The 14,796-nt window shown below is 44.3% G+C and overlaps 1 protein-coding gene across 2 annotated transcripts; it reads left to right on the forward strand.

The window, feature by feature from the left end:
• Positions 1-1,868: 1,868 nt before the first annotated feature.
• LOC108430723 (glutamate-rich protein 6) lies at positions 1,869-12,883 on the forward strand. Of its 2 annotated transcripts, XM_017703374.2 has the most exons (11): positions 1,869-2,215; positions 2,758-2,810; positions 3,062-3,175; positions 4,603-4,695; positions 5,406-5,578; positions 5,684-5,748; positions 6,043-6,209; positions 6,890-6,972; positions 7,959-8,108; positions 8,777-8,999; positions 11,358-12,883. In XM_017703374.2, the coding sequence occupies exons 1-11, from the start codon at positions 2,086-2,088 to the stop codon at positions 11,619-11,621; spliced, it is 1,515 nt and encodes a 504-aa protein (XP_017558863.1). In that variant the 5' UTR covers positions 1,869-2,085; the 3' UTR covers positions 11,622-12,883. The 2 variants fall into 2 exon arrangements, with proteins under 2 accessions (XP_017558863.1, XP_037401723.1); XM_037545826.1 differs by lacking the exon at positions 4,603-4,695.
• The last annotated feature ends 1,913 nt before the right edge of the window (positions 12,884-14,796 follow it).

Raw genomic sequence — 14,796 nt, forward strand, 5'->3', positions numbered from 1 at the left:
GTGTGCATCTTACTTACAGGCCATATCACCCCACTTATCTGACGGTCACCTCACTGACCCCTTTCTCTGCCACTATATGCCCTTTAACTGCTGCTGCACTCAGCACTTTAACTTTAGACCTGTAATTTCTCATTGTAAGGTTTACAGGTCTGAGTGTGTGTGTGTGTGTGTATTTGTGTGTGGGTGAGTGAGTGAGTGAGTGTGTGTGTGTGTGCACGTGTGAGTGTGTGTGTCTGAGTGTGTGTGAGTGTGTGTGTGAGTGAGTGTGTGTGTGTGTGAGTGTGTGTGTGTGAGTGTGTGTGTGTTTGTGTGTGGGTGAGTGAGTGTGTGTGTGTTTGTGTGTGTGTGTGTGTGTGAGTGTGTGTGTGTTTGTGTGTGGGTGAGTGAGTGTGTGTGTGTGTGTGTTTGCGTGTGTGAGTGTGTGTGTGTGTGAGTGTGTGTGTGTGCGCGTGTGAGTGAGTGAGTGTGTGTGTGTGTGTGTGTGTGTGTGTGTGAGTGTGTGTGTGTGAGTGAGTGTGTTTGTGTGTGTGTGTTTGTGTGTGTGTGTGTGAGTGTGTGTGTGTGAGTGAGTGTGTGTGTGTTTGTGTGTGTGTGTGTGAGTGTGTGTGTGTGAGTGAGTGTGTGTGTGAGTGAGTGTGTGTGTGTGTGTGTGAGTGAGTGAGTGTGTGTGTGCCTAAGTGTGTGTGTGTGTGTGTTTGTGTGTGTTTGTGTGTGGGTGTGTGAGTGTGTGTGTGTGAGTGTGTGTGTGTGAGTGAGTGTGTGTGTGCCTGAGTGAGTGTGTGTGTGTTGGTAGGAATGCATGTTTTATTGTATTGTATTTTGTTATATTTCATATTTATTTGATCTCCTCCTCTACATGTGACCGTCTGTCTGATGCTGCGCTCTGTGAGCTCCTCTACCCAAAACCAGATTCCTTGCATGCGAAGCCTACAAGCCTGCCTGACCAGTAAAGCTTGATTCTGACTGGCGCAGCGCGCTAAAGGAGGCTGCCAGTCGAATGACGTCAGTTCAGGGCGCAGTAGCTTTAGCTCACATGTAGCAATGTTCACATTTCAACTCTTTAACCACCGCGTAATTCAGAGGATCCCGCGAAGTTCGAGAGGAGAGTGTTCACAGGACAAAACGTATCAGTTCTGGGACATTTTTATTTAACACAGGGGGCGATAGAGAGAAAGCCCTATTCATTCAGGCCGTGGAGAAGTGAAGCTTTGACCCGGCGTTCCTAATATGGGCATAAGAGACGTCCTATTTGGTGTTCCTATATAACTGTGTTCATTATGGGACATCCATACGGTTCAAGGTGTTTAGGGATCACTTATTAACAGATAGTAGTTATGTAATAAACCTCTTACAATTATGAATAGGCCGCTGTAACACAGGGCAACAATGAGCTCCTCTACCCGATTAATATAACTATGTGATGAAGCTGAATAAGACCAGAAACCAGCAACACCAGATGTTTACCAGTTCAGATGAATGTGGGCTCACTATTTGGCTAGCAACAGGTCGCTGTTGCCCTTTTCATTTGTGCTATGAACAGATATTAAAGATATTTAAGGTGGTTGTGACCTTCAAACAGTTCAAAAACCCTTGAAAAGTGTAGTCTTATTGCAAAGAGGTGCCTTAAACAAATTAGTCTACCAGTCAGACAACTGGTCTATAACAAAAACAGAATCTGGGTCGGCCAGGACGATTCATGAGCCCTGTTTTCAGACATCTAGCTGACACAAGCCCAGGACGCTGGACCTCCCTTTGTACTCTGGCCCTTTGATCTGGCTGGCCGCCAGGACTCCCCGCAGGCACTGATATTACAGGCCCAACCACTACCCTCGTCAGCGCTCTCCAATATCCATGGATACCATCAACACTGTAGAGGGCACAGTGGAGCCACGCACCGCTGCTCAGAAGTGCCATGAAGGTCAGGGAGGTTAGTAGGAGCCTGGATAGCCTTTGGAGCGTCTCTATGTCCCGCTTTTGCCGTACCTGCCAGGTTCTGGTCAGCCTAACGACAACCGAGGAGAGGGAAAGTCTGCCGAGGGGAAGTCAACCTTAAGTGGATCAGGTTTCCTCGCTTTCTTTCTCTGGATGGGACTGATGGAAAGTGGAGAGGCCTCAGGCGAAAGAATGTCCCACACCAGGACATTGACACGGGACAGTGAGACGATCCACAGGATCCAAGATGCTTTGAAAGAGCAAGACAGCAGTTGGAAGTCAGGTGAGCGGTGGGATGAAGCTGCATGCTTGATTTTTCTAATATAGGTACTTTAAAGCACATTTAGACAGTAGTGGTTGTATTTAGTAGTGATCAGTGGCCCACACCAGTCTTGGTGGACACATCCCTTTTTAGGAATATATTAATTAACACACACACACACACACACACACAAACACACACACACACACACACACACACACACATACACACACACACACATGTCTTCGGACTGTGGGGGGGAACCGGAGAACCCGGCGGAAACCCACACAGACACGGGGAGAACATGCAAACTCCACACAGAGAGGAACCTGGTCGCCCGGCCGGGGAATTGAACCCAGGCCACCGTGCCACCCACTTAAAACCAGATGATCTTTAAATAAATAAAATCCAAAAAAGATATGAAAATGACACAAAAAGGCTCAGGTTTGTGCCACTGAACTGCAAGATAGTGTGACTTTTTAAATTCTTTTATATTAAAAAAAAACTTAACAGCATGTGGTTTTCCATGATATGGACCCTTTAACGACGTTATAACGTATTAGGTGCAGCTTCTCCGATCGGAGACCCTGAGCCTGGAGAAAACGTGATGGATCCGGTAAGAAAAATCTTTCCTCCCGCAAATGCAATGACTACGAACGCTAGAGTGCAGGCTTACCATTCAGTTCTTACTCTTAAGGCTTATCATTCAGTAACTATGCAAGTTATGTAAGTGAACTATGTACGTTATGAGGACCTTATGGGCCTTTAAAGTTTAAGGTGGATAAAAACTCACTTGCCGGAATTTTCTTTGGTCTTCAGTCACTGTATTCCCTCTGCTGTACTGCTGGCGTGTTTGTTGTTATATAGCCGACGGAGCAGGATCATATACAGATGCTGGAAGCTCCACTGGATCCCAGCCATGGCCTGCACGGTGTCCTGAGATACAGGAGGGAATCACAAGAGAGAAGAATCAGTGAGGAGGTAGCTCCTGGAGACAAGACTCACTGTCAAAGTTTTTGCGTGATCAGTGTTTCCCCTGTGGAGAGGAGTTCACGGCAACTTGAAGCGAATCACTACAGTGGAAATACATGAAATGCAATGAACACATACCATTACTTTTCCATACAGACATGCAGAATATGTGCCAAAATGACAAACAAAACATTGTTTTCACTTTCACTTGACCCCTTTACTGAAAAGCAGTGCATGAGGATCGGCATTTTAAGAATGAAATGCTGAATTCAGCCCAGAATTGGAACTATATTACTTTCCACAAAGTGCTTAGAACAACAACAAATCGTTGGCATGTTTTCCACATGTTACTGTTTCAGTGCAGTCTCATATGTGCACAGCATTTCACTGCTTTGGTTGCATTTCAATGACGCAAACACAGCTAAAGTAGAAAAAAGGTCGAGCAACGTGAAAACAGCATAGTGGGGGTTTTGCTTTTCATTTTGGCACTTACACTATATTCATATGTGCATTGCATTTTTACACTGTATTCATCGCTTTTCAGGCACAAATTCCACTTAATATTCTCCTACACCTTTATAGACCCTTCACAGTAACCAGTGTTGTTGTGGTGTCATTAAATGCAGCAATGTATTAACGTCATAGATGAAAAAGTCATGTATACATGTGAACACACCACGTTATGCATTCTCTACACATTTATTTTAATAGTGTTTTAGTATTTGTGATTGATTCCAGGGGTCCATTTATAGTCCGTTTATATGAGTCAAAGAATAATTTGCCTATGTTTCTGTCAAAATGTATAAGAATAGTTGTACAATTCCTTAAAACTAAAGTAGTATGTACAGTAGTAGATGTACAAACTTTTTTGTAACAACAGTACATATTATTTGGACCATGAGGTCTATAAGAGACCATAAATAGATCCGGATTTGATTATAAGGCCTTGTAAAAAATGCTGTAGGAAGTTGACTGTTATGCTTTTCAGGAGCACAACACATTTAGTAACACTAAAACAAAACAACACATTTCAATTAAACTAAAACCACCCCAAAATAATATCCCAGACTGCAGAAAAAATTGTTTTAAATAAAAGTCTGTGATTAAAGTCTACTGTAGCTACACACCAGCAGGCTACGCTGCTCCTTCGGCACAAACCAGCTCACCTCTGAATGGATCTGCGAAAAGAGATTTGAATTTAGTGCATCGTCAAATTTGAAAAGACGGTCTAAAACGATTACAAAAGAGACTATTTTGCCCAAAATTGAGAGAATGCAACACAAAAAGTGAACGCTAGGAGGCAAATGTTACATCCTATTGTCCGAATCTCATCCAAGCCGGGCAGCACGCGAGTTTATTATTGTAAGTGAAACGCTGATCATATTGTCCTCCATGATAAGCAAACAATGTGAATAATGCTATCTGTGTGGCTTTAGCCTCAGCCATCCAGTGACCAGTCAGCGTGGTGTGAATTTTGCGGTGCGACAGCCAAACCTCCTCTGGATTCATTCTATGGAGAGGAGCCAAAGGTGGGTTTAAAAACAGACCAGATTAAAGCAATCGTTCAACGGAAAATGAAATGTACACAGTTGTACCCTCACTGCAAATGTGGTCGATCAGCCAAGACCTGTTTTCGAGTGCTAAGTTTAGCACTGAAGGCTAATGCAGCTAACGTGTAGGCCTGTGCCGCTAACCGAATCCTTCAGGGAAATGCTTTTGTTTGATTATGCTAATTTAAAAATATCCAAGTCAATTTCCATTCTGCCAACAGACTGACCACAAGGGGGCCAGTGCTGTCACTGCTTCTACTCCCACATCCACTTCAGAGTTACGGCCAGCCTCAAAATGACTAAAAGAGAAAGTGTTGCTCTTTTATTAGTAATAATAATATGTCGTATAGTACATTGTCCTCTTTGAACTGGCCACGAAACTGTAATTAATCTGGTGAAAAAGGCTGTAGTTTGGACTTTTTTCCACTGAACTGTTCTTCTAACACTGTAGACTGGGGTTCAATCCCCCACCAGGCCAAGCACGCTACACTATATCAATGAGTCCTTGGGCAAGACTCCTAACACCACCTTGGCCTACCTGTGTAAAATGATCAAAATTGTAAGTCGCTCTGCATAAGAGCGTCAGGTAAATGTTCTAACCTCAGGATACTTCATTAGGGTTAAACCAGAAGAAACAAGTGCTTCATTTTTCGAGAAACACCTCAAAGCAGCCTTCACTTGTTCTCCAGGAATTCTGCTGTCAGCGGTATAGGGAGGTGTTTGAGGAGGTGGCCCAGGAGAGGAGGTTTGTTCTGAAGCTGTGTGAAGAGAGGCCTAGAGGGATCATAGGAGCAGGAGACTTCCACAGCAGTGTGGAGGAGGTGGAGCTGGAAGCTGGAGAGTGGGACAGCGAGGAACGCAGGTCAGTGAAGCCCATGAGTTTGAATGAAATCCGTGACATCCGCTGCACACTGGGATTGAGGGTGACCCATTTGCTCTTGGTTTCCCTCTTGTGGCTGAATTTAAGACTGCAGCAGAGAGAGATGGAGAGGTTCTACAGAGAGGCCCAAGCAAGACTGTCATCAGAGATCAGTAAGTAGGCCGTCTTATTCTGATGTGCCATATGGGCCTAAGAACTACGGGACGTTTTAAAAATCACAATAAACTTAAATGAACAGCCCAACAGTTTTCAGAATGTGTTACAGTTTTCAGAGTATATTTGCTTCTGTGCTGTGGCCTTAACCTCCCATAGGCTTCTATAATACAGCTTTCGGCAATCCCAAGCCGGAAAAACAGCACAACTACTTTAATGCATATGTAAATTCCACTTAACTGGCAGAAGCGGAGAGAAATTACAGTATGACTACAGATTCTACCTCTCTACAGGTTCGTTTCACACCCAGACAATCAATTTCCAGCTTTCCAGCTGTGCGCCCATGGAAGAAAGCTTTGCTGTAAAGAAAGACTCCAGGAAGGAGGATAAGCCAGAACCGTGGGACTGGAGTGAGCCTTCTGTGTCTGGACCGATGGGGTTTGGTCTACACAATCAACAGGTACATGCCTGGAACATCAGATCAGTAAAGAGTTCTTCAGACAACTGATCAGTTTGTAACAGATAAGAGAGTTTTTTACTGAAGACTCAGGGAAGCCAAACCTTGTTCTTGCAGGCAAACAGTAAACATGTGTTAAGTTTAGCCTTTCAATGACCATAAATGACCGATATATTTCTCTTCTCTCCATGTAAACTGGGCAGTCCTATTCTTGGGTACCTCTTCGGTAAGCATTCCCCTGACCAATCAGAGGGCTGACGTCTCTTGCCCCGCCCACACAAAGCAGTTTCAGAGTCAGATCATTTACACGTTGCTTCGTCCGTCTGTTCATCTGTGATGTTTTCCGTCCAGTTAGGGTCACATAAAAGCCAGACAATGATTTTAGTTCTGTGAGGGGGCGGAGCTAGGAGTGTTGGTCAGGGAGCTGTCAATCATGCTACTTGCCTGCCACACCCACACAGGTCTCAGATTTGATCAGCAGTTTTTATCACATTCATCATTTTTTGTTCATTCACACACTGGCCCAGGGTGTGTCCTGCCTTCTGACCGCTGGGATAGGCTCCAGCACCCCCTGCGGCCTTAGAAAACTACTACAGTATTTTGTTGTATGTTTTTCTGTGTTTGCTGGGACTTGAATTGGATAAAAAAGTACTGTTACACCACGTAGCCTTCTTTTTTTCTAGGACAGTGCAGGTTTCATACAGAAGTTTTACTCAAACGGGAACAAATTCCTCACCGGGTTTCCAGACGGCTCTGCCCAAGTCTTGTATCCTTTCAGAAATAATTCATTTTAGGACCTTACAGTTACTTAACGCTCCGCAAGAACGGAGGAACCTTTAACATTCACTTTAACACCAGCAGAGGGCAGTAAAGGTTAAAACCTTGTGGTTCATGAGATCCTCATCAGAACTACATACGTCACAGTTGTCGGAAGAAAACCTTGTATTTTGTTTCATTTTCAGTTTTTGACATCATTTGAAAATACCTGTTACCCTAAATTTCATGATGAATGGACTAATAGAACTGACCCATAATGACCTGGGGAAAAAAAGTCTGGTTCCATTGACTTGCATTAAAAGTACAGTATGCTTTTTGCTTAATCTGTAAAGTTACCATTTTGGAGGTACGAGGTTTTGTTCCGACCACAGCGGCATGGATTGTCCACAAGCACAAACATACTAATTCTCACTATCACTATTATTATTTCCTCAAGCAAAGGTCCAGAAGATCATACATGTCTGACTTGCATTGTGACTCAGTGCCACGTACTGTCTACGGAAGTAGCCTAGTAGGAGTATCAGCATCTTATACAGTCAACAACTGAATATCAAACCAAATGAAGTCCAATTCAGTCAAATTTCACGCCATGTGAAATACCTTCCCTCTGACTGACTAGGAATGTTACGGCGATTAGATTAGGACCACCCCATCGAGATCAAATAATTCTCTATAGCTTACCGGTTATAGGCCCAGGTCCGCATATGACAGCGTCTGGGTCCTGACTCAGACTGCAGTCCGCCTATTAGTGACCTCTGCTATACAGCCACCAATACTGGAGTACATCTAATATTTTATAATGTACTAATATGTTAAACATAGCAGACAAATCAGCAAAGACTGGTCATTTCAGTGCTCAGACTTTTACACACAACTCTAATCTTTACCAGGCCAGAGATGTAACCTGAATGCTGTGTAGGCCCCGTGATCTCTATAGGGATGCCATCCGTTTTCTCCCTAACGTCAGCAACGCAGCTACCCTTCCGGAAATCTGGCCATCATCCTTCTCACAAACGAGGAGAGGGTGTGCGTCATCCAGGATGACATCACACCAAACGGCCCAATGAGAGCCTTGTTCCAGTCCAGCGGCAGAGCCACCTGTTACCACGGCAACGGCGGGGTCTGGTAAGGTCAAGGTGTCGGCTCTGTCTGTGCTCTGGTTATTGATCGACGCGGTAAAACGGCAGAGCAGCTCACTCAAGAGAAAGCCAGTTGTTATGCAGAGGAGCATCAGACTAGGCCACGTTGTTCTGGGTGGGCGCAGTTCAAGACAGTGTTATATCTCGCAGTTAGTCTTAGATGAAAGCTAAAATGGACCGCGCTGACCGCGCTCATCGAAGACCACATGCCATACACTTATCAGAAAATGGTACCGTGTAGCTCCACTTTCACCTGTTGATGCACATTTTGCTCTACTCATCCTCTAGCCCTTCATCAGTGACCAGTTTCTGACCACAGAGGCACTCTTGGCTGGACATTTGGGGTGGTGGACCACTCCTAGCCTAGGAGTGGCAATGATGTGTGTTAAAGTCCCAACAACTACTCTCAGTGGTAACTCTGTGCTGAGAAAGAACCACCATCCAAATTATATCTGGTCAACAGTGACCCTGTGGTCACAAACAATGATGAATGGGGGGTCAGGGGGGCTTATATAGTGCCAATACACCTACATAGAGCATTTATAAGGTAGGTGCAGCTCATAAAATGGCCAGTGAGGGGAAGTAGATCTAGGGTTTCTAATAAAGTCTGTATATGTATTTGTATTTGTAACACAGCTGCGTTATCTCTTTCAGGCTGAATATGGACATGTGGGGAGGGCAGAGTCTCGATGAAGGAGGAGCCAGGACCAGAAGATGGAGCTGGAGTGACCATGCCCAAACCCCCACTCCCTTCAGGCCCATCTTCCTGTCACTCAATAAAAACGTGGGGGTCAGAGTTCTGGGACGACAGCATGTCTTCGTATCCTTCCTGGCCTCGGGACAGCAGGCGAGGTTCAGCGTCGGCAGCTGCGTTAAGGTACCGTACCTCTTTAATCTGACACTTTAAGTCTGCCATGTCAAATACAGACAGACTAGACTCTAGACACGCTGCATAGTGTGAGAGTCAGCTGTCCTAAAGCTGTGAGGTCACTGAGAAAAGATGAATGGCACTGTTTATTCTGTTTAGTGAAGATGTTCAGTAGCATCAACATTATACTGTGTTCAGTTTAGCTACGGAGAACCGTGACTAGATGTAAGGTAAACCTTCAATTTAGGCCACCAATGTCAAACTTCAGCCAAAACACGAAGGAAAAACAACTACACCATAATACTCATTTCTTCTAGTGTGGCAGCGTTTTAGGGCCACTGTTAATAAAAATAAAAACAGTAAACTTCAAGAATAAAGTAGTAATATTTTGAGAAAAAAAATCATTCTATTTCAGGAAAAGAAGTTGTAATATTTTGGAAAACAATCTTAACAAAAAAGTTGTAAGAGTTGTAATATTTTTAAAAAGTCATAATATTTAGAGAAAAAAGTTGCACGATTTCAAGAAAAAGGTTGTAATATTTAACAAAAAGTAACAATATTTAGATAAAAATAAAAAAAAGTCATACTATTTCAAGAAAAAAGTCATATTTAGAGAAAAAAGTCGTACTATTTTAAAAAAAATCATAATATTTAGAGAAAAAAAGGTGTGGAGTTACGACAGAGTGGCATTAATACCAGGAAAGACTGCAATATTGTTCCCAAAGGCTTTACAAAGGGAAGGCAGGCGTTGAGGAATTGGTGGAGTTCATCGAAATGATTGATCCACCAAGAGACAGGAGTGAGTGGAACTCACAGCAACCGAGACCCCAACACATTGTGGCAGCCCCCCTACAGTAAGCCCACTTTATCCTTCAAATATTATGCCTTTTATCTCAAAATATTACTACATTTTTCTAGACATATTACGACTTTATTCTCGAAGTCTACTATTTTTATTTTGATTAACCGTGGCCATAAAACGCTGTTGTACTTCTAGCGTGTCTGTTAGCACTAAGCTAATGTTGATTTCCATGCATTTTTGTTTCTGTTCTAGATTAAGACGTTTGAGGCTTCGAAAAGATTTTCTGTGTTCTAGCATTTTAGCATTTTAGTTTTCCATTTCTAACCCACTGATTAGGCTGCTGCTCGTATTCACAGCCACTGTCGTGTCTAGGACTTCAGGAAGGCCTAGAGTGATGTGTCTTCTCATGAAAGTGGTCCCGTCTTTTGGAAATAAAAACTTTATTGGCTGCTTTCTGTCACTTCGTAATTATGCTGATTGTCGAGCCTATCGCAGCGCTCATTGGGTGGAAGGCAGGAAACGCCCTGGACAGATCACCAGTCCATCACAGGACAGACACACCGAACTACACATACTCACACCTAGGGCCAATTTAGCATCTCCAATTGGCTTGACCGCATGTCTTTGGACTGTGGGAGGAAGCCCACACAGATATGGGAACAACATGCAGATTCCCTACAAGGACCCTGGTTGCCTGGCTGGGGATTCAAACCCAGCAAATCTAGATTTGACTTCTGAGTTTTCATATGTGATGTTGATGATGGGAAAAGTTTCCTTTGGGGACTGTGTTGCCTAAAAACACCCCGCATGTACCACTCCACCATGAATTGGGTTAAAATATATGTTTTAGGTCAAAACTGTGAAAAAAACAAAGTTTCAGGAATGATGCAGTTATTTAATGTAATACCATATCAGTATTCAAGGCACAGTAAATGTATGTCCTGTTTATCTGTAAGGAGTTGTAACGCTGGGCAGTGATGATGAGGCGGACGCACATGCTGAGAGAAGCGAGATTTATTAGATTTATTAGGGACAAATCCAGATTCAGGGTCTAAACAGTCCAGGGTCAAAGAGCCAACACGGAGAGAATGATGGACAGACATGACAAAAAGGAAAACAGACTAAACACAAAAACAGAGATTAGGAAATATAATGGAGGCCAGAAGATACAACACCAAACAGAAGATACAAACCAAACAATAAAATACAAAGACCAGCAGATAACTAGGGAAAAACAAAGGGCTTTGATACTAGAACAGGGTAACAAGACACAGGTGGTTAAGAGGGTTAACAAGACACAGGTGAGAACAATCAAGGGCGGAGTCTAGAAACAAGGGGGCAGAACAGGGAAGAATCAAAACAAGGAAGCACATGGACAAGAAAAAAAGGTAAACACAAGCACATGGAGGACTGGGAGGGGACAATCGTGACAGAGTACAGAAAGGTTGCAAACGGTTAATGAATTAACACTGTTTTAGTGCATCTCTCCACACCAACATCATATGTGTCCTTCCAGAAAAATGTAGAAACCAGCTCACGGTCCATCTTTCTCTGCATGCACACAGTCAAAGGACTACGACTCTCTTCGTCGAGGACCGTCCCCGTGTGAAGAGGAGCTCATCCTGCTGGCCTGCCAGTTTTACCTCCCGCTGACTCTCACTCGTCTGCGCTGGTGCCACCGTTTCCCCTCCAGCCCCAGGCACCGGAATATCAAGCCATCTCCCGTCCTGCTCTCTCTGGCTAAGAAGCTTTTGAGCGTGAGCCACAACATGCACATGAAGGACACGGATAGGACCTTCATTCAGCACTGCCTGCAGGACTGCCAATGACCCCAGGCTTCAGGAACAACTTAAAAGCCTAAAATGTTTGTAGCAGGTGCTGGAAAGCAATATGAAAAGGAGAAAATGAAGATTAAAGGTGCAGTGTGTAAGATTTAGGGGGATCTATTATCAGAAGTGGAATACATTATGCAAAACCCTGTTTTCATTAGTGTATAATCACCTGTAACTATGAATTGTTGTGTTGTCTTTAGCTTAGAATGAGCCCTTCTTCTTTACATATGGAGCAGGTCCTCTTCTGGCAAGTTGCCCCACAATGTTTCTACAGTAGTCCAGAATGGGCAAATCCAAACGCTGGCTCTAGAGGGAACCTTTTGCATTTCTGTGCAGAAGCAGCAGTTTGAATTAGGTGGCGCTGTAGCTCCGGTTGGAAGACGTATAAAGAAGGAGAATCAGAGGTTGCTGCTGGTGCTGGCTGAGCATTTAGTGACATAAGAACCCAAATTTGGACAAGTGGAGGACCAAACTTATGATTTAGCAAAAGAAAAAGTGAGTTAGGGCCAACACTCGCCGTCAAAGAGGCGGAAAAACAAAGAAGCGCAGTGGAAATGTACAGAGCCCCACTGGTGATATCCCCTATAAATAAAAATAATGCATGGTCACAACTTAGTAAGGTGTGGGAGCGAGATAATTCAGCCTTGACCACAGCTTAATAAGGCATAATTTCGTTCTCACGCCTTACTAAGTACTGGTTGCAACTTAATTATCTTGTTCGCACACCTCACTAAGCCATTGTCACGCATTAGGATATCGTTCTCAAGGCGTGGCCACGTGTTGTTTTTATTAATATCGGATGTCACCAGAAGGGCTCCGTAGAATCGGGACAGGCGACAGCAGAAAACCCATCATAGGCTCTGCTACACGCTTGGAAAGGGAGGGGTGAGGGAGGGGGATTCAGTTGGTTGCAATCTGCAATCTCACCACTAGATGCCACTAAATCTTACACACTGCACCTTTAAGGCCTACTTTAAGTTATGAGTACTCACTGGTACAAGCATCACTTTGTTTGGAAAAGTGGTGGGAACAAGAACAGAGAAAATAATGTAGGATATTTTGCATCATGCAGCAAACACACAAGTTACACATATAGTACAATCGCTTTTTGTTTGTTTGTTGTTAAGGAGCTGCACTGACTCCTCACCCAAGAGGTTACACTTTTAAGTCCTGGAGCACAAAGATTGTTGTTTTTTCTTCAAAAGGTATAAGCACCCTTTTGGTGATCTACAATCTATGCTGATAAAATCTCCATTTGATTACTGTAGTGCTTCCCATCTCCTCTCCAAGATTAAGAAGATTTTGAGCTTGTAAAACAATATTCACAAAGGTACTGAAATTCGCAGTTGTGTTTGAGCATCTACACACTCGGAAAATCCAGGTTAGGCCACTTTAATTTGCCTCTCATTCAACCCAGGTGGCCAAGCTTAGGAGTCGCTTCCCGCCTTCGTGCCTATAGTGGCCGTCATCATCATCCTCCCCTCTCTGGCAGCTGACGTCCTCCTCCCGCTGTCTCTCGTGTCCCTCGGTGGTATTCAGGACTCATGCGCCACCCCGCAGTTCTCACCCCGCCGTTGCTCATAGTTCGGGCCCTGCCTTCCTGCCAGCTCTCGCCGCCGTCACCGGGGCACAGGGGACGGGTGCGTGACAATATTATTATATTGATATGACTGCAAAGTCAATTGTCCATAGTGTTTTATTCTACTACCTAACATGCACACATACTGCTAGAATCAGATACCGTCCACATACACCCTCGGTCGAAGCGCCATTAGATCTGGGTACCAGCAGCTTACCAAAGCTTTGACTGACACCAACCAGTCAGGGTTGTGATTGGGTAAGTCAAACTCGCTTTCTGATTGGACCAGTTCTACTTTCTACTGCTTTCTACTGAACAAATGAGGGCCTATGTGGGTGTGGAAGCCATTATTTCATTATCTGCACAGTGCACTACAGACAGTAAGGAGCCATCTGAGATTCAGCCTCAGGCCAAGTGTTCCCTCAAAGATTGACTTTCTCTGCCTTAAAGGGGAACTCCTTTGACTCTTTTTTTTTATTATATATATTATATCCATCCATCCATCCATCCATCCATCATCTTTCGTTTCTCCGGGGTTCGGGTCACGGGGGCAGCATCTTAAGCAATGAGGCCCAGACCCCCCTTTCCCCAGCCACTTCCACTAGCTCCCTTGGGGGGACTCCGAGGCGCTCCCAGGCCAGCTGGGCAATATAGTCACGCCAGCGTGTCCTGGGTCTTCCCCGGGGTCTCCTCCCGGGTGGACTTGCCTGTGACACCTCCCAAGGGAGGCGTCCAGGAGGCATCCTAACAAGATGCCCGAACCACCTCAACGTGGAGAAGCAGCGGCTCTACTCCGAGTCCCTCCCGGATGACCGAACTTCTCACCCTATCTCTAAGGGACAGTCCAGACACCCTGCGGAGGAAACTCATTTTGGCCGCTTATATATATATATATATATATATATATATATTATATAATTTTAAAATTATTTTTGACAGCATTTTATATGCATTACTACAGTGTCTGTTCCAACTTGGAATGAAAAGGCCGATAAGACTGAACATCTGTTGTGTTTAGAGACTGTAGCTCATCTGTAGATGCTTTTTGTGCTATTCGTCCTCTATCAGCGGTCTGCATATTTGTGGGTGACGGTTCAATCAGTGACACAGCTGTGTCTGATGCACTCGTAGTAGCACCACACACTACGCATTACCACCAGTGATGACTTGGGAGCAGAAGGATTAAGTGTAGCTGTACACCTGTACATTGGACATACACCAATCAGGCCCAACATCATGACCACCTCCTTGTTTCTACACTCACTGTCCATTTTATCAGCTCCACTTACTGTATAGCTGGTCTTTGTAGTTCTACAGTTACAGACTGTAGTCCATCTGTTTCTCTGATACTCTGATACCCTGTTCTTCAGTGGTCAGGACCCCCATGGACCCTCACAGAGCAGGTACTATTTGGGTGGTGGATCATTCTCAGCACTGAGGTAACACTGACGTTGTGCTGGTACGAGTGGATCAGACACAGCAGTGCTGCTGGAGTTTTTAAATACTGTGTCCACTCTATTAGACACTCCTACCTTGTCAGTCCCCCTTGTAGATGTAAAGTCAGAGACGATAGCTCATCTGCCCACAAGACGC

This window comes from Pygocentrus nattereri, chromosome 2 (assembly GCF_015220715.1).
Source record: "Pygocentrus nattereri isolate fPygNat1 chromosome 2, fPygNat1.pri, whole genome shotgun sequence".
NCBI classification, from domain to species: domain Eukaryota; kingdom Metazoa; phylum Chordata; class Actinopteri; order Characiformes; family Serrasalmidae; genus Pygocentrus; species Pygocentrus nattereri.